The sequence below is a fragment of the Budorcas taxicolor genome, chromosome 3 (genome assembly GCF_023091745.1).
Source record: "Budorcas taxicolor isolate Tak-1 chromosome 3, Takin1.1, whole genome shotgun sequence".
NCBI lineage: Eukaryota > Metazoa > Chordata > Mammalia > Artiodactyla > Bovidae > Budorcas > Budorcas taxicolor.
In genome coordinates, this window is record NC_068912.1 from 100,706,476 (window position 1) to 100,726,879 (window position 20,404).

Below are 20,404 nucleotides of genomic sequence, written 5' to 3' on the forward strand. Positions count from 1 at the left end.
GCAGAGCCAAGAAACCACAGGACTCTGATCTCAGTCCCTAAGTGACTAATTTTTGTTATTCTCACAAAGACTACTCTGGGGCGGCATGCAGTGCTAATAGATGCCACTAGATGGCGATACTCCACTAATATATCTAACTTGTGAAAGTCTGAGCTTCCCTGGTGGCTCAGATGGCAAAGCATCTGCCTACAATGTGGGAGACCCCGGTTCTATCCCTGGGTTGGGAAGATCTCCTGGAGAAGGAAATGGCAACCCACTCCAGTATTCTTGCCTGGAGAATCCCACGGACGGAGGAGCCTGGTAGGCTACATACAGTCCATGGGGTTGCAAAGAGTCGGACACAACTGAGAGAGCTTCACAGCTTCACATGAAAGTTATAACCAACCTAGACAGCATATTAAAAAGCAGAGACATTACTTTGCCAACAAAAGTCTGTCTAATCAAGGCTATGGTTTTTCCAGTGGTCATATATGGATGTGAGAGTTGGACTGTGAAGAAAGCTGAGTGCCGAAGAATTGATGCTTTTGAAGTATGGTGTTGGAGAAGACTCTTGAGAGTCCCTTGGACTGCAAGGAGATCCAACCAGTCCATCCTAAAGGAGATCAGTCCCGGGTGTTCATCGGAGGGCCTCATGTTGAAGCTGAAACTCTAATACTTTGGACACCTGATGCGAAGAGCTGACTCATTTGAAAAGGCCCTGATGGTGGGAAAGGTTGAGGGCAGAAGAAGGGGATGACGGAGGATGAGATGGACCGACACAATGGACATGAGTTTGGGTGGACTCCAGGAGTTGGTGACGGACAGGGAGGCCTGGTGTGCTGCGGTTCATGGGGTCAAAAAGAGTCAGACACAACTGAGCGACTGAGTCAGACATGACTGAGCGACTGAATTGAACTGAACTATGAAAGTGGAAATGGAATTCAGCTACATGCTTGTTTCTCCAGAACCAAGAAAGTAAGGGGGTTTGGGCTCAGGGCAGGTAACACCTAGCATCCCAAAGAGAAACAATTTCCATACCAAGTCTGACCAGACAATAAGACAAGCAAGCAGCATGGATGGATACTCCAAGGGTTTTATTAACTCCTTTCTGTGGAGAGATGAAAAGGAAGCCAGGAAGCTGTGGTCTCAATATGGGTCATTGAAGGGGTACAGAGCATGCCCTGCATCTCTTGGGACCCTCTTCCCATCCACCTGGAAAGACAGACAGATGACTCCATTAGCAGGAGGTGACATTCCCGCACCCTGCCTGTCCTAGTTAGACATTCCAGGACATCTTTTCCCAAGAATCTTCCTGAACAGCTTCACCTGTGTACAGCACTGACAGATGTCAGTGACAGGGACCTAGCCTCAGAGAATGCCACGGTACCAACAGCATTCCAGCACCAAACCCACAGCCTGGTACATGGCTGACTCTATCCCCAAGAGTTTACAGTCTTAGCTGGGATAAGGAACTATTTATTTCCCTTTCTAACAAGGTTGAGAATGCCCCATTTATACTGAGAAATTGTTACATGTCAGGAACTGGGATCATTTTACACAAAGGAAGCTAAAGCATAGAGAAGTTAAATCACTTGCTCTAGGTTACAAGGTATTGAGAGTTAGGACTGGAACTCACAGGCTAAATGCCTTATCCCTGAACCAGATTACTTCTGGGAGCTCAATAAATAAAAAACAGCCCACTGTGTCCAGAACAGCAATCCTATCAACAATACCATCCTGCCAAGCCTCTATTCAGCAATATGGAGGCCAGACTTAGGCCAGAATCCTGCCCCGAATCTCACATTCCCTGATTCTGGGGGGTGATACACACTCACCGTAAGCATGGGCACAATGAATCGCAAATTTTTATTCAGGGCATCCAGCTGCTTCATCTCCTCTGGGCTAAAGGTGAAGTCAAACACCTGGGAATGGAAGGTCGGGGTCAGGAAAGCCACTTTTGTGAGTGGAATTTGGGGTTCCAAACCACTGCCTTCTTAGCCAGAGTCAGGGTCAGACTGTGTCCCAGTGGGCTAAAGAAGACAGGACAGACGCATCAAGTACCTGGATGTTCTCAAGGATACGGGAAGGCGTGACACTCTTGGGGATGCAGCTCACTTTCCGCTGGACCTGCCATCTAAGTAGGGGATGGAAGTAAATGAAACAGTCAGTACTCATGAGCATTTTGTCCTCCATGCAGCCTTCTCTGAGCTCCTAGAGCCCCCAAGCCCCACTGGAAGAGGGAACGAGCCTCAGAATGGCCTCTCCCGAGAGAACACAGCAAGATTCTCAGCCTCATTCAGGCATTTAGAACCCCTCAACCCGTGCCTCCCAGCCCAGGAGCCCTCTCCCTAACCTGACTGTCTTTGCCTAAGACTGCTCATACCTGAGCAAGATCTGAGCTGGAGACCGACCATGCTTTTCAGCCAGTGCCAGGACCACTGGCTCCTTAAGCAGGACAGGCTCCTCAGGATCACGCCATGCACGATCAGAGGAGCCCAGAGGGCTATAAGCAGTCACCTCCAGGCCTCGTGCTTGGCAGTGGGCAATCAGCTCATTCTGAGCCAGGTATGGGTGGCATTCCACCTAAACCAAGAAACAACCTATCACTACGGGGTGGCCGCAGCTGGCTTGCTGGCCCCACCCGGACATACACGTTCTGACCAGCCCTGAATCGCTGACCCTCCACTTCCCCTCACTCTGCTTTTCTCACTCTCTAGACAGTTTTCCATTGTCTATTTCATTCTCTTCCCACACTTCAGAGGATTTCTGCACCAACACTTCTGACAACTTTCTAGCTATTTCCTGAAGTAAACTCATCATCTGCCCACTCATGTTCATTTACACACACGCACGCACACACGCACACACATACATGCACACCATCCCCAAACCAACTGATCTGCTTTGCTGTGCTCACCTGTAGGACAGCTGGGCGCACAGAGGCCATGCTGAGCACATCGTCAATCTGCCGACTGTTGAAGTTGGACAGGCCCAGAGCCCGCACCAGCCCCTTAGCCACAAGTGCCTCCAGAGCCCTCCAGGTCTCCTTGTAGTGGGTGGAGTCATAGCGTATAGTCCCATCAGCATTCTTAGGGAAGGGGCTGTCTCCTCGCCTGAGTGAAAGACAGCCCCCCAGGTATGGGCATGTAGGCGCCTGTCTACCTGCCTGTCCAGCCATTCTACATCCCATAATCGAAGCCCAGAAAGGGTAGAGGGCCAAGAATGAGAAACAAGCATGGTTTTTCACCTTTCCAGGTCATGATCCAAGTGTTAACTCCATATGGAATGCCCATCCCCCCTCTCTCCTTCCTAGGCACAGATTACATCCCCTCCCCTCTGGGAAGTCATCCTTAACTCCCTCTGCCCCGCCTCGGGAAAGTGCACTGTAGGCGCCTACAGTCTTCTTCAAGTACAGAGCATGGAGCTATGGTCGTCTCCTCCCACACCCTCTGTGGGAGCTTACTCTACTGTAACCCCAAGGCCGAACGCAGCAAAAGCTAGAACATTTCTCCAATGTAAAAGGCAGCAGGAGGACTCATCTGTATACACCCTAGGATACATGCCATGTGAAGTGGCACTCCTTTTTTCTGTAGCTAGACTGTAGCAGAAAAGACTGAGTGCTCCTCTCTTGCTCTGCTCCTATAACTTACAAAAAGTTACTAACACGACTCCCCCAGCCCGATTCCTAGATGAAGACCCTGGCAAGGCTCACTCAAAGGCGTAAGGCCAGTGCATCAGGTACAGGTCCAGATACTCCAGCTGCAGGTCAGCAAGTGTCTTCCGGAGGGCGGGCTCCACATCCTCGGGGTGGTGCTTTGTGTTCCACAGCTTGGAAGTCACAAAGAGCTCCTCCCGAGGCACCAACTGGGACAGGGGACAGAGTCCACAGTGAGAAGAGCCAAGGGCACCCAGTCTTGCCCACCCTCACCTTTGGGAGAAGAATTAGAAGGAAGCTGATGCCAGATCCCTCTAGTCAGCCCTTAGCCCCAGCCTCTGAGTCTTCTCACCCCACCTCTCTGTAGCCCCAGTCCTCACCTTGCCAGGTCCCACATTCTCCTTCAGGGCTTCCCCGATTTCAGTCTCATTGCCATAGATAGCAGCGCAGTCAATGTGGCGGTAGCCTACACTGAGGGCATACTTAATAGCTGCTTTAACCTGCCAGGTGAGAAAAGCAAAAGTTTTAACTCTGTTGGTCTGGACCAGAAACTGCCCTCCTGAGGGTCACTGATGGGGGGAGGGGGCAGGAATTTACCACTGTAGTCATCCACACAGTGGAAGTGAGAAGATAGAAGATGGCTCCAGTCTTGGGGACCAGAAGTCTCTGTGGAGACCCCAAACCCTTTTTCCTCCCCCCCACTAACTTCCAAGGTTTCTTCCTATCCAAGCGATCTCAGCAGGGCCCAACAAAAACTAACGATATGCTCCCTGCTAGATGCTCAGAAGATGGATGGACACATTGATAGGACAGAAAGCAGAAGTATAGTCATGGAGATAGGTCCCAACCCTGAGGAGCTAGTTAGGGAAACGTGATACACAGGTAAGTAGTTCCTAGAGCAAGGCCACATGGAGACAGATGCTTAGAAGTCATGGGGGACTTCCCTGGTGGTCCAGTGGTTAAGAATCCACCTGCCAAAGCAGGGGACATGGGTTCCACCCCTGGTCCAGGAAGATTCTACATGCCATGGAGCAACTAAGCCTGTGCATTGCAGCTACTGAGCTGGGGAGACTAGAGCCCATGCTGCACAATAAGAGAAGCCACTGCAATGAGAAGCCCATGCACCATAACTAGACAGCAGTCCCCACTCACTGTGCTGCAGCTAGAGACAGTCTGTGCACAGCAAAGACCCAGTGCAGCCCAGAAAATGTAAATTTAAAAATCACATATATATATATATAAATCTAAATTCCATTTAAAAAATATGTATATATTTAAAGGGGAAGCCATGTAGACCATGGCTCAGACAAACAGAAGAGGTGAGGGAGGGAGAAGAGAAAACTAAGGAAGGTGGAAAAGTGAGATGGAAGCTGGGCCCAGAGTCCCCCACCAGAAGAGAATAAAGCAGGCACCAAGAAGGTTGATGGGTCAGTCAATTTGTTAAAAACCAGACTAGGAACATGGCATTAGGAGCAGATCCAAGGGTGTTAGGCCCCCTGCAACTCAAGATCCCCATTTAGGTGCAGTTACTATCCGGACATGTGCCCTTATCACCGACGCTGCTCCATCCCATTTCCCACTCCTCCATCCCTGACCCCATCTTGGCCCTGGCTCTGGCCTCCACCCTCAGCCTTCATCTAGCTCCTGGGCTTGTCACAAGCGGTGTCAGTGTCTGCCTACAGCACCAGACTCTAGGCAGCTGTAGGAAGGAAAGCAAAGGGAGAAAAGGCAGACAGGGTTCATTCAACCACGCCACCAATCCCAGCCTAAATCCCAGATGAAAGAGGCCACTATCCCTGCCAGAGTTCCTCCCAAACTTCTCTCAACTCTGACTCAGATTCCAAGAACAAGGAACACCCAAGTGGGAGCTGCTCCACCACAGGTGGGAGCTGAGTCTCTAACTGTGTCCATCTAGGAAAGCAAGTTTTCATTCCCAGGCTCCCCTGGGCTGGAAGGTCTATACCAGGGGTTACTAAACTTCAGCTAGCAGCTGCCTTTTGTTTTTTCTTCAGCCCTTGAGCTAAGAACAAGTTTTATATTTTTAAATAGTTATATAAGTACATAACCACCTGCATTTTGCAAGTTGTCTGACAAAATCTAAATTATTAACCACCTTGTCCTTTAAGAAACAGTCTGCTGACCTTTGGTATAAACAGTTGACTGAGTTGTTCTTTAAACCCTGATACTGCTGTGTGCATCTGGCTATATACTGTCACCCTGTATCAGGCTGCATATTGTCACCTGTATCAGGCTGCATATTGTCACCGTGCTTATTTAACTTATATGCAGAGTACATCATGCAAAATGCCCAGCTGGGTGAAGCACAAGCTGGAATCAAGATTGCCAGGAGAAATATCAATAATGCAGATGACACCATCCTTAAGGCAGAAAGCAAAGAGGAACTAAAGAGCCTCTTGATGAAGGTGAAAAAGTTGGCTTAAAACTCAACATTCAGAAAACTAAGATCATGGCATTCAGTCTCATCACTTCATGGCAAATAGATGGGGAAACAATGGAAACAGTGACAGAATTTATTTTCTTGGGCAGATGGTGATTGCAGCCATGAAATTAAAAGACACTTGCTCTTTGGAAGAACAGCTATGACAACCTACACAGTGTACTAAAAAGCAGAGACATTAGTTTGCCAACAAAGGTCTGTCTAGTCAAAGCTATGGTTTTTCCAGTAGTCATGTATGGATGTGAGTCGGACCATAAAGAAGGCTGAACACTGAAGAATTGATGCTTTTGAACTGTGGTGTTGGAGAAGACTCCTGAGAGTCTCTTGGGCTGCAAGGAGACCAAATCAGTCAATTCTAAAGGAAATCAATCCTGAATACTCATTGGAGGGACTGATGTTGAGGCTGAAGTTCAGATAATTTGGCCACATGATGCAAAGAGTCGACTCATTGGAAAAGACCCTGATACTGGGATGGCAGGAGGAGAAGGTGACAACAGAGGATGAGATGGTTGGATGGCATCACCGACTCAATGGCCATGAGTCTGAGCAAGCTCAAGGAGATGGTGAAGGACAGGAAAGCCTGGCATGCTGCAGTCCAAGAAGTTGCAAAGAGTTGAACAGGACTCAGCAACTGAATAACAACAACCTGCTGTGTGTAAGGAACCAAATGTGGAACGGAAGACATGATCACAGCACAGGGTGATAAATGGTACCTCAGGGGTCAGCCCAGTGTCAGGCACAAAGGAGTCCCACATCTCCACAGCATTCAGTGCAGATCATCAGGGAACGGGCTGCTTCCTATGCTTGAGGCCCTGCTGGGTCCCTTAACCACTGCTCTGGATCAGTTGGGGAAGCCAAGAGCTCATTATGGGTCCCTTCTTCCCTTGTTTCTTCCCACCGCCCTCCAGGCTTATCCCTACCGGATGTGAAGTATAGGAATGGGGGTGATAGAGAAAACATAAGCACCCTCTCCCAAATAGTGCCTTTTCCCTAGAAGAGGGGCAAGAACCCCCTTCTTCTGCCCCCATCCCTCACCTGGCCAGGGTCGCTCTTCCAGGTGCCCAGTCCAATCAGGGGCATCTTCTGCCCAGTATGTAGGAGGATACAGGAAGCTGCCATTGTCCTTGAAACACAGAAGGAAGAAAATGGTGTGAGGGTCAGTGTTGCTGTTGGGGAGACTGGTCAAGCCTCCTGTAAAACATGGGAGGAAGGGGGCACAGAGGTGACATAAGAACAGACACTGGGTCATGTGTATATGCCTGGGAGCAAAGGCAGCTGAGACAGGGTGCCCAGAACCAACCAAAGCCAGTAACTCCCAGATAAACACTAACAGGACCACCAGTCTGGCTGCCCTTCCTTTCACCAGGCTAAGGGTCTGGTTAAAGAGCTCTTAAGCCTAAAAACAAAGGCGAGGTGGCTCCCCAGAAGTACTCAACCTTGACTACATGAGGTCTCAGGCCAGTGTAAGATAAGCAAAGGCCTTTATGAGACAAAGGGAGACCAGGTGACAGAATCGAAGGATGAGATGAACGTTCCAGGAGACTGTTAGCACTACAGAGACTGAGTCCCTCTCACAGAGGTCTGAGCAGCCGTGCTACTAGGCCTGAGTGGGCTCTTACAAGGGAAGTATCTTAGTTTTTAGATTAAAAAAGAACTGCGGGTTTGATCCCTGGGTCAGGAAAATCCCCTGGAGTAGGAAATGGCAAACCATTCCAGTATTCTTGCCTGGAAAATTCCATGAATAGAGGAGCCTGGTGGGCTACAGTCCACGGGGTAGCAAAGAGTCGGACCTGACTAAGCACGCACGCGCACACACACACACACACACACACACACACACACACACAACCTTTTGGAGACCACTCTTTCTGCTAAAATAAAAACAGTTCACTTTGGGCAGCAAACCATGGACCACTGAGGGCAATACTCTCTGTTACCAAACTTCTCAGGGACACAAACTGTCCAGGATCAGGCAAACATGTCTGTACTTCACCCGAGGAACTAGCTTGCCAGCTGCTACCAGGGACTGTGGCTGGTTTCCTGGGCTTGATCTTCAACCTGCGGCCTCTTGGCCTCTGCCAGATTTCTCAGAACACAAGGGTTGGCTCTGAAATTACACCTGGGCTGAGAGTGTGAACAAAAACCTGGCCTGGGGGAAAAGGAAGAAGAAACCTGAAGCTTGCCTCTCCCCTTTCTTTTGCAGCTGAAACTGAAAACCAAAAAGGCTAAGGCTTGGGGGCCAGGGATCAGAGGTAGAAACAGTGAACACAGATCTTCAAAGAACAAACGCTCCAAAGGACAGATGGAAGGCAGAAGATAGATGTTTTTCTCTATCAGAGGACAGGAAGTCATCCTCTGCCAGCTCCTGACTTCCTTATCTTCTGCCTGTGCATCAGCCTTTCAGCCTAGCCCTGTGTTAAAAGGCTCTGAGCTTGTCAGCATCTGCCTAGCTGGACCTCTAGCAGCATTCAGACACCCCCATGTTATCTTGGGAGAGGTTCAAGGTGGGAAAGAAAGAGAAGCTGAGTGTATAGGGGGGCGGGTGAGGGCGGTATCAGGACTCAGGTTTTATTAATCCCAGGTCACTGCCTAGGTTCCTCCTCTCTGGGGCTTAGTCTTCCCTTCTCAGAGAAGTGCTCTGTAGTTGCTGCCAGGATGCAAGAAACTTGAAAACACAGGAAGAAGCAGCAGTCTTCACATGAGTGTTCCCTGGCTGCATAGGCCTTCCCTCTCTGCCACCTTCCCCCACAAAAAATACTGGTGTGCCTCAGGGTTCGGAGAAGGCAATGGCACCCCACTCCAGTCCTCTTGCCTGGAAAATCCCATGGATGGAGGAGCCTGGTGGGCTGCAGTCCATGGGGTTGCTGAGGGTCAGACACGACTGAGCGACACCACTTTGACTTTTCACGTTCATGCATTGGAGAAGGAAATGGCAACCCACTCCAGTGTTTTTGCCTGGAGAATCCCAGGGACGGCGGAGCCTGGTGGGCTGCCATCTATGGGGTCGCAGAGTTGGACACGACTGAAGCGACTTAGCAGCAGCAGCAGGGTTCTGTCCTCAGTCCCATCTCGCTCCCTAGTTAAGCTTCAGTGATGACTTTAATCACTAATTCTTCCCACCCCAGTTCTACATATTCACCTCCCTCTGGACATTTCCACCAGTATATCCTACAGGTATGAGACTTAACATATCCAAAACTAAACTTATCAAACCCAACAACAGAGCACGAGGAAATAGTTTAAGTTCTGGAGTTGCACAGACCTGGGCTTGAATCTCAGCTCCTCCATTTTGAAGAGATATTATGCCTAAAGTCCTCTGCACAGCGCCTGACCATGTTCTTTGTTCTATACACTCTGTCTCCCCAGGACTCAAGGCCTTGGATGACAAGCGTGAAAGCAAACCAGACCACACGTTCCCAGTATAATCCATGGGGGTCTTACAAAAGCCGTCTAAAGTATTTCAGTTTGTTTGAGGCAATTCTGAGTATTATAAGATTAGGGTTTTGACAGGTAACAGGAAGAGGATTATAGCTTCTCCTGAACTTTGACGCCAGCACGGAAAGCCACCTTAAATATGAAACAGTGGCCAAGACTTGGTCTATCTGGCTGGGTTAAAAATCCTGTAATACTTGTAAATATTTTTAAAAAGATAGTTTGCTCTAAACTGTAATGTAACACCTAAGACTGCAGTACCACTCTCTGGACTTCTTGATGTATGTGAAAAGAATTTTAAAATATATACTCTTTAAATCTTTACCCAGCCCATCCATATCCACCTCCAGGGCCACTGCTCCAGCTGTGACCACCCTTCCCAGAACCAGGGATTGTTCTGATCCAGTGAGGCCCCTCTCCCCAACAAAGCAGTCCCCAAATCTGACCATGTGACTCCCAGGCTCTCTTCCAGTAGTTCTCTCCTACCACCAGGGTAAAGTCCAGACTCCTTAGTAATACCCTTTATAACCTGGCTCCCACCTCCCCCACCTCTCCACCTCTTCACTTCAGACAACATATTCCAGACTCTGCAGAAGCAGCCACCATACTTGACTCCAGGCCTCTGCACACTTCCCTTCTGCACAAGTCCCACCTTTGGCTGGCTAACTGCAGCTCACCCTTCAGCTAGCTTTAAATTTCTGGCTCCTCCCATGTACTGACAGCTGTGCACAACACTGCATTTGTGTGCTCATTTTCCCTCAGAAATTTAAGTACTCCTCAAGGTCAGGGCCTGTCATCTGTCTAACCTGGTAGCTGCTACAGTGCCTGCTTCCCATTTCCCCTACCCCACACACAGGCAAACAGGGGAGATCTTGACAGCTGGAGGTGCATCTGAGAAAGTCACTGCCTCCATCACCTTCTTTCTTTACTGCTTAGACAACCTGGAAACAACGATTTCTGGAAAATAACAAAGCACTTTACCATCTCCGATTAAAAAAAAAATTATTCCATTAGGCATTGCTCTTGTATTACAGATAAGAAATCTGAGACCTTGGGGGCAGTAACAAGACTGACCAGAACCCTCAAGACTCTTCTAAGGGAGGTCATGCAGCCCTGAGTATGGACAGGCTGAAGGAAAGAGTTAATTAATAATAACCCCATCCGGTGAAGGTTCAGATTTCAGTCTGAAAGAGCACTCGGGCAAAACAGAAACATGCCCTGGCTTTCCCAAACCCAAGGCAGGTCCCAAAGCTTGCGAACCCACGCCCCTCTTGCCACGTCAGGTTTTATTAATTTCATAATTCCTATGGAATCTGCGATTCCATGAGAAAGCCAGATTTCCTGGAAAAACCGTGTCGATGGGCAAACAAAAAAGGAAGATGGCAACCAAAACCTACAATCGGTGCATGTAGCTTTTAAGAGCTTTATCTCACTTAACTCTTGCTACAGTTCTGATGTAGGAACTGATTTTACCGCTGAGAAAACTGAGGGCCAGAGAAACTGAGGACTTATCCAAGATCATTTAGAGAATAAGAGGAAGCGCAAATCCGAAACCAAGTGTGGCCGCCTCCATTTGCTCTTCGCTCCAAACAAGGGGGCGGACACATCTGGAGTAAAGGTTCGAGGCCATCTCCACTGCGCCAAAGAAATAGGGCAGCAGAGGAGAGACTCACCTCGGCACAGAGGGTAAGAGGGTGGTATGGCTTCCCAGCTAGCCGGGCTAGCCACCAAGTGAGCCTCAGCTTCCGGGATAGGTGGCCAGCAGGAGAAACCCGCCTGCGCTTGATGCAGGGACTTAAGCCTGGCAGTGACGAGGAGGCTCCTCCCAGAGGAGTGGCGGGGGCCGGGCGTTCAGCATCACGCGCGTGGTGGACCCCGCCCCTACGTCCAGAAAGAAGCTGAGGAGTGGAAGCCTGAGCTAGGAGGCTGCACCATCCGTTCCGCAGGACGGTGATGAGTGGATTGCCCACGAGCATCCTGCGGAACGTGGGGCCACACAGCGTGTCCTCCTGTGGAGCTTGTACACTGCACACCCCTGGTTTGCCGAACTCCCGCGTAAAGGATACACGCGCCTAGGGTCACGTAGGCTGCCCCGAGGGCGGGACTAGGCCGCGCCTCTGCCTGGCCCACACTGCACCGCGCGCCGCCTGTCAGGCGGCTCTGGGCGGTCCCGGCTCTTTCTCCAGCCAGAGGGAGAATCCGGCGTCCTCATGGCGGCTTCTTCTGCAGTGGGCTCTTCCCTCTCTCCACCGAATAAAACATAATTCAACGTTTAGACTGTCAATATTTTTTTATTCATTAATACATACAGAACAACGCACAAATCTTAAACATGCAACTCTGATTTTTTCTTTTTCATTGTAATCAGCATCCAACGCACTTGCAGTCAGTCTCCTGTGAGGAAAGTATTCACCTTCCACTTTACAGATTGTGCAGACTTAGCAGGCTGTACCTTGTTCACAGTCAGATAGCTATTAAATTGCAGTTCTGAGATTTGAAACAGCTTTACCGTTCGGACTCAAAGGTGTCTTGAATTTGTTTTCCTTGGCAGAATGGACAGGAAGCAGGTTTGTCCTGGTGTAGCTCTTTCTCTCCCTCACTTCCTACCTGCGCCTCTGTACTCTGCCAGCGAGACTCTTATCATTTTTTAAGCTTATTTCTTTCTAGGCCACTCTGTGAGGCGTGTGGGAGCTTAGTTAACGAACCAGGGATCCAATTTTGGCTCCCAGCATTGGAAGGTGGATTCTTCCACAGGGGAAGTTTCTTCCCCATCATTTGTTTATAGCCCAGATTACTCCCCACTGTCTCTCCAGTAGAAGTGGCATCCTGATGAACTAAGTCTGCAACATTTCACTTTTTGGGCTCCATAATCACTGCAGATTGTGACTGCAGCCATGAAATTAAAAGGCGCTTTCTCCTTGGAAGGAAAGTTATGACCAACCTAGATAGCATATTAAAAAGCAGAGACATTACTTTGTCAACAAAGGTCCGTCTAGTCAAGGCTATGGTTTTTCCAGTGGTCATGTATGGATGTGAGAGTTGGACTGTGAAGAAGGCTGAGCGCCAAAGAATTGATGCTTTCGAAGTGTGGTGTTGGAGAAGACTCTTGAGAGTCCCTTGGACTGCAAGGAGATCCAACCAGTCCATCCTAAAAGAGATCAGTCCTGGGTGTTCACTGGAAGAACTGATGTTGAAGCTGAAACTCCAGTACTTTGGCCACCTGATGCGAAGAGCTGACTCATTTGAAAAGACCCTGATGCTGGGAAAGATTGAGGGCAGGAGGAGAAGGGGACGACAGAGGATGAGATGGTTGGATGGCATCACCAACTTAATGGACAAGAGTTTGGGTGAACTCCAGGAGTTGGTGATGGACAGGGAGGCCTGGTGTGCTGCAGTTCATAGGGTCGCAAAGAGTCAGACACAACTGAGTGACTGAACTGAACTGAAAGTCACCTGTGTGTGTGCTAAGTTGCTTCAGTCATGTCTGACTCTTTGAGACATTATGGACTATATAGCCCACCAGGCTTTGCTGCCCGTGAAATTTCCCAGGCAAGAATACTGGAATAGGTTGCCGTGCCCTCCTACAGGGGATCTTCCCCACCCAAGGATCGAACCAGCATCTCTTGTCTCCTGCATTGGTAGGCAGGTTCTTAACCACTAGTGCCATCTGGGAAGCCTCCCTGAAGTCATCTGGTTTCTGTCAATCCCATGCCATGCCTTCCCTTTGATCCTGCAATTTTCCTATGGCCTTCCAAAAAATTCTTTTTCTTTGGTTAAATAAAGCCAGTGTTTGCTGCTTACAGCTAAAGAACTCTAACAGACACAAGAGAGTAAAAATAGTATCAGAGGCTACAAGGAGAAGTAAATCATAGGTAACTCAAAAAAAGGTGATGGAAAGAGGAAATGTCAAATTAGGATTTTATACTACACTGTGAATATGTTTTTTCACATCTTTTTGAGATGATTCAGGTATTGTATAAAATGTAAGAGGAACTGAGATAAGAGGGAAGAGTCAAGGCACAACCTTTAGGAGAATGATGTAGCCATTGAGGATGCAACAAAAACTGGTTAGAAATTATTAGGCCCAAGATTGTGGAAGATTTGACCTCCTGTAGACCTTTAGCCTCATTATACATTCATTATAATATATTAACATATACTAAATGCACACCCCCAGGTACCATTACAGTTTCAAGACTGACCATTAAAGACCAGAAAGTGGGTGATGGCCCAATTCTTGAAATTTCCACCCCCTCCCCTGAAATAGTTGGAATAACCCTCCAACTTGTTAGCCTATGAAATTACCCAGCCATAAAAACTAACCACTCCCATATTTCAGGACCATCCTCACCTTCTGAGTTAGCCTACAATGCTGTCTATGGAGGGTGTTCGTCCAAAGTCTGTCTTAGGACAGCAGCTCACACTCTCAGCATGGAGTAGAGACACATTTTAGAAATATTTAGGAGTAGAATTGGCAGCACTAGATGTAATGTGATCCACTAGATGTAGGAGATTAAAAAAAAAACAGAGAACAGACTTGTAGTTGCCAAGGAGAAGGGGGGCAGGGAGAGAGATGGACTGGGAGTTTGGGGTTGATAGATGCAAACTGTTAATTTAGGATGGAGTAGAAAACAAGTTTCTGTTATAACACAGGGAACTATATTCAATATTCTATGACAAGCTATAATGGAAAAGAATATAAAAGAAGAATGTACATATGTGTATAACGGAGTCACTTTGCTGTACAGCATAGATTGGTGCATCGTTGTAAATTAACTATTCTTTAATAAAAACAAAAACACTGGAATGACTCCTGGGTTTCCAGCTTGAGTACATATGAGGATGGTGAGGATGGTGAATGGTTTCCCAAACACATCATGTCTTCTCTCACTTTGGGTCTTTGCATATGCGCTTCCTACTTACAACACACTTTCTTTTAAATATCCCCTACTTCCAAGACATCTTTACTGAGGAAGCCCCCCCTTGATAGTTTACAGCAAATGGTGTCGGATTTGTGATCTCTGAAGAAGATTCAGCTTCGGAATCAGGGACAAGGCTTGGTTACTCACAGCTTTTGTTTTATTACAGTGAAAAAGGACAGAAAAAGTTTCTGAAATAGATATCAGAAGGGGGATGGAGAATGCCCCACTTGCTAGTCTTCTCAAGGCCTTATATACTTTTACCAGACCCATCCAACAACATACATGTTAAATTAACAAGATTAGAACAATAGAAAGGTCTTATCAGGCCCACTCCCACAACATACCTCTGAAGATAACAAGATTAGTCAGAAGGTTCCTGTTAAGAAGGAGAAACATGTCCTCGAGCAAGATCAGTTCAGTTCAGTTCAGTCGCTCAGTCGTGTCCGACTCTTTGCGACCCCATGAATCGCAGCACGCCAGGCCTCCCTGTCCATCACCATCTCCCGGAGTTCACTCAGACTCATGTCCATCGAGTCCGTGATGCCATCCAGCCATCCCATCCTCGGTCGTCCCCTTCTCCTACTGCCCTCAATCCCTCCCAGCATCAGAGTCTTTTCCAATGAGTCAACTCTTCGCATGAGGTGGTCAAAGTACTAGAGTTTCAGCTTCAGCATCATTCCCTCCAAAGAAATTCCAGGGTTGATCTCCTTCAGAATGGACTGGTTGGATCTCCTTGCAGTCCAAGGGACCCTCAACAGTCTTCTCCAACACCACAGTTCAAAAGAATCAATTCTTCGGCACTCAGCCTTCTTCACAGTCCAACTCTCACATCCATACATGACCACTGGAAAAACCATAGCCTTGACTAGACGGACCTTAGTCAGCAAAGTAATGTCTCTGCTTTTGAATATGCTATCTAGGTTGGTCATAACTTTTCTTCCAAGGACTAAGCGTCTTTTAATTTCATGGCTGCAGTCACCATCTGCGGTGATTTTGGAGCCCAAAAAAATAAAGTCTGACACTGTTTCCACTGTTTCCCTGTCTATTTCCCGTGAAGTGATGGGACCGGATATCATGATCTTTGTTTTCTGAATGTTGAGCTTTAAGCCAACTTTTTCACTCTCCTCTTTCACTTTCATCAAGAGGCTTTTTAGCTCTTCTTCACTTTCTGCCACAAGGGTGGTGTCATCTGTATATCTGAGGTTACTGATATTTCTCCCAGCAATCTTGATTCCACCTTGTGTTTCTTCCAGTCCAGCATTTCTCATGATGTACTCTGCATATAAGTTAAATAAGCAGGGTGACAATATACAGCCTTGACATACACCTTTTCCTATTTGGAACCAGTCTGTTGTTCCATGTCCAGTTCTAACTGTTGCTTCCTGACCTGCATACAGATTTCTCAAGAGGCAGGTTGGGTGGTCTGGTATTCCCATCTCTTTCAGAATTTTCTACAGTTTATTGTGATCCACACAGTCAAAGGCTTTGGCATAGTCAATAAAGCAGAAATAGATGTTTTTCTGGAACTCTCTTGCTTTTTCCATGATCCAGTGGATGTTGGCAATTTGATCTCTGGTTCCTCTGCCTTTTCGAAAACCAGCTTGAACATCAGGAAGTTCAGGGTTCATGTGTTGCTGAAGCCTGGCTTGGAGAATTTTGAGCATGACTTTACTAGCATGTGAGATGAGTGCAATTGTGCGGTAGTTTGAGCATTCTTTGGCATTGCCTTTCTTTGGGATTGGAATGAAAACTGACCTTTTCCAGTCCTGTGGCCACTGCTGAGTTTTCCAAATTTGCTGGCATATTAAGTGCAGCACTTTCACAGCATCATCTTTCAGGATTTGAAAGAGCTCAACTGGAATTCCATCACCTCCACTAGCTTTGTTCGTAGTGATGCTTTCTAAGGCCCACTTGACTTCACATTCCAGGATGTCTGGCTCTAGGTGAGTGATCACATCATCATGATTATCTGGGTCATGAAGATCTTTTCTGTACAGTTCTTCCATGTATTCTTGCCACTTCTTCTTAATATCTTCTGCTTCTGTTACGTCCATACCATTTCTCTCCTTTATTGAGCCCACCTTTGCATGAAATGTTCCCTTGGTATCTCTAATTTTCTTGAAGAGATCTCTAGTCTTTCCCATTCTGTTGTTTTCCTCGATTTCTTTGCATTGATCGCTGAAGAAGGCTTCCTTATCTCTCCTTGCTATTCTTTGGAACTCTGCATTCAGATGCTTTTATCTTTCCTTTTCTCCTTTGCTTTTTGCCTCTCTCTTTTTCACAGCTATTTGTAAGGCCTCCCCAGACAGCCATTCTGCTTTTTTGCATTTCTTTTCCATGGGGATGGTCTTGATCCCTGTCTCCTGTACACTGTCACGAACCGCATTCCATAGTTCATCAGGCCCTTAAATCTATTTCTCACCTCCACTGTATAATCATAAGGGATTTGATTTAGGTCATACCTGAATGGTCCAGCGGTTTTCCCTACTTTCTTCAATTTAAGTCTGAATTTGGTAATAAGGAGTTCATGATCTGAGCCACAGTCAGCTCCTAGTCTTGTTTTTGTTGACTGAATACAGCTTCTCCATCTTTGGCTGCAGAGAATATAATCAATCTGATTTCGGTGTTTTGGTGTTGACCATCTGGTGATGTCCATGTGTAGAGTCTTCTCTTGTGTTGTTGGAAGAGGGTGTTTGCTATGACCAGTGCGTTTTCTTGGCAAAACTCTATTAATCTTTGCCCTGCTTCATTCCGCATTCCAAGGCCAAATTTGCCTGTTACTCCAGGTGTTTCTTGACTTCCTACTTTTGCATCCCAGTCCCCTATAATGAAAAGGACATCTCTTTTGGGTGTTAGTTCTAAAAGGTCTTGTAGGTCTTCATAAAACCGTTCAACTTCAGCTTCTTCAGCATTACTGGTTGGGGCATAGACTTGGATAACTGTAATATTGAATGGTTTGCCTTGGAGACGAACAGAGATCATTTGTCGTTTTTTAGATTGCATCCAAGTACTGCATTTCGGACTCTTTTGTTGACCATGATGGCTACTCCATTTCTTCTGAGAGATTCCTGCCCGCAGTAGTACATATAATGGTTATCTGAGTTAAATTCACCCATTCCAGTCCATTTTAGTTCGCTGATTCCTAGAATGTTGACGTTCACTCTTGTATAATCATTAGTCCAGAGCTTGAGGAAAAACATACAGAGCTTGAGCCATTAGCTCTGGGCATAAAGAAAAAACATTTTCTATGATTAAGACAAAAGAATGTAGAAAAAAATGTTTGTCCTTTTCTCTTCCTCAAGAACCCTGGACCCCTTTCTCCTCTTTGAGGGCCCCCAATCCGTTCCTCCTTGAGGGACCCAGACTCCTTACAATCTACCTAAGAATTAGTTCTCTCGCCCTGATTGACTCAGACTGAGTTATGTGCCCCTCTTCTGTGTTTCCAAAGCTCCCTGTACTGACCCATAGATAAGTTAAGACTCTATGTTGCCCTTAACAGAAAACCCAATTTAAATTGGCTTCAACAATAGAGGAAAATTATGAGCTCACATAGACAGGCTTCAAGCCTGGTTTGATCCGGCAGCTCAACAATGTCATCAGGATCCCATTTTCTCTCCATTTCTTCTCTCTGCTTTTCTTTCTTTCTTTCTTTCTTTTTTTTCAGGTTTTAAAACTTTTTATTTGCATATTTAAAAAATTGTGCATTCCAATAATTAAAATCATTTGAACAACAAAAAAAATGGCACTCTGATTAAACTGCATTTTACAGCCCGCAGAACACCTTGGACCAGCTTTTTACTCTAGATTTCACTGTCGTCCCACCCAGCTTCCTCCTTCACCAACATGCAAGTTCTTTTCCTTCCCTGCCAGCCACACAGGCAGATGGGAGAGGAAGGCGCGGCCTACGTTGTCAGTAGTTCTCCATTCTTTGATGAGAAAAGGGGTAGCACAGTCATTTAAACTCGATCCAACCTCTTTGCATCTTACAAAGTTAAACAGCTAAAAGAAGTAAAATAAGAAGACAATGCTTGTGAAATGTACAGTGCATACTGGCGGCACACGCTTCATTACGACTCGCCTGCTTGCTTCTCCTGTTCAATCGTTTCTTTCGAAGGCAGTGGATTTTTCTCTTGCGTTTCCGTTTTCTTCAATTTCGACTTATCGAACTTCTCAATCTCAGCCATATCGGGTTTGTCAGACATGGTTGCAGAGGGCGCGGAGCGAACTGCGAGCAAGTGAAGTCGGGTCTGCGCTGTGGCCGCCGACGAGTCCTTCTCTCTGCTTTTCAATCTCACATCTTCATCCTGAAGTCGGTATCACATCACCATCCTCATGGTGGCAAATGATTATGACACTTCTAGCCTTCATATCAGCTACCACATTCTTTAGAGAACTAACTTCTGAGAGCTCTTAAATGAGTGAGAAACAATCCTTCCCTAAGACCACCAGAAACAGTCTTTAGCTTCCCATAAACCCAAACTGAATCAGAAGAGGTGGATGAACCTAGAGCCTATTTTACAGAGTGAAATAAGTCAGAGAAAGATAAATACCGTATATGAATGCATATATACAGAATCTAGAAAGATGGTACTGAAGGATTTATTTGCAGGGCAGCAATGGAAAATCAGAAATAGAGAACAGACTTATGGATATGGGGAGAAGGGAGGAGAGGGTGAGATGTATGGAGAGAGTATGGCTATCTATTACCATATGTAAAATAGATAGCCAATGGGAATTTGCTGTATGTCTCAGGAAACTCAAACAGGGGCTCTGTATCAACCTAGAGGGGTGGGATGGTGAGAGAGGCACGAGGGAGGTTTGAGAGGGAGAGGATATATGTATACCTATGGCTGATTCATGTTGAGCCTTGACAGAAAAAAAAAAAATTCTGTAAAGCAATTATCCTTCAATTAAAAATAAATTAATTAAAAAAGAAAATCCTTTATCTGAGTTTACTTTCAAAATGCATATTATATGAATGGTGTTAGCAATCTTTTTTCATTTAATATGAATTTAGTAAAAATATTACAAGTAAAAAAAAAAAGAAGAATGCAATGACATGAAAGAAAAAGAGCCAAAAAGGGCTAAATAGAAATGCTGGAAGTAGAATATTATACAACAGTGAAAAGGAATTAACTACTCCTGCACTCAACAAGAATAAATTTGCCAAACTTACTGTTGAGTGAAATAAAACAGACATGAAAGCGTATATATACTGTATAATTTCATTTTTATAAAGTATAAAACCAGTGAAACTAATCTGTTTTGTTAGAAGTCAAGATAGTGATTACCCTTAGAGATACAGTGACTGGAAATGGGCAAGAAGGGAAACTTGTGGGGTGATAGTAATTATCTATTTATTGATTTAATTTAAAAAGAAACATTAAATTTGTGAAAATTTATCAAGTTATACACTTAATCGGTACACTTTCCATATGTTACACTCCAATCAGAAAGTAAGAAAATCCTTTCAAATTAAAAAAAGAAAAACCTATATGTGTAAGGAAAAAGATTGGAAAATACCAGTCTTTTGCAATACCAAAATAATTGCAGCATTGCTTTTGACTTCTGGATAAATAGGTTATTTTGTCTTTCTTCTGTGTTTATCAAGTTTTTGAAACATAGCTCTTGATTGAATCCAGTTAATACCTCTCCAGACTCACTTGGACCCACCTGCTTCTTGCCTCGCCGCTCGGTGGAGAGCTAGTCTTTACAGTGAGCCTGTCTCCTGATGCAGTAGCCTGCTTCAGCTTCCCCAGTTATGTGGGCCAGACTTCTGTCCTTTCTTTATTGCACCTGCTGTAGCAGGAGCTGCAGCAGCTATGACACTCAGGTCTGACTTAACCAGATCCACAGAAAATCTCACTCAACACCACTGCCAAAATAAGCTGAATCACTTCCTATGGATTGAGATCAATCTCCCAAGACTGCGTTGAGGATTCAGGATATAATCTGGAA

General features: G+C 46.2%; 1 protein-coding gene across 1 annotated transcript; it reads right to left on the reverse strand.

Moving 5' to 3' along the window:
* Positions 1-1,054: 1,054 nt before the first annotated feature.
* Positions 1,055-11,325, reverse strand: AKR1A1 (aldo-keto reductase family 1 member A1). Its single transcript, XM_052637436.1, has 9 exons — positions 11,198-11,325; positions 7,128-7,215; positions 4,015-4,134; positions 3,692-3,843; positions 2,897-3,092; positions 2,363-2,562; positions 2,041-2,113; positions 1,815-1,901; positions 1,055-1,191 (listed from the first exon to the last, which is right to left on the reverse strand). The coding sequence occupies exons 2-9, from the start codon at positions 7,209-7,211 to the stop codon at positions 1,126-1,128; spliced, it is 978 nt and encodes a 325-aa protein (XP_052493396.1). The 5' UTR covers positions 7,212-7,215; positions 11,198-11,325; the 3' UTR covers positions 1,055-1,125.
* Between the last annotated feature and the right edge of the window lie 9,079 nt (positions 11,326-20,404).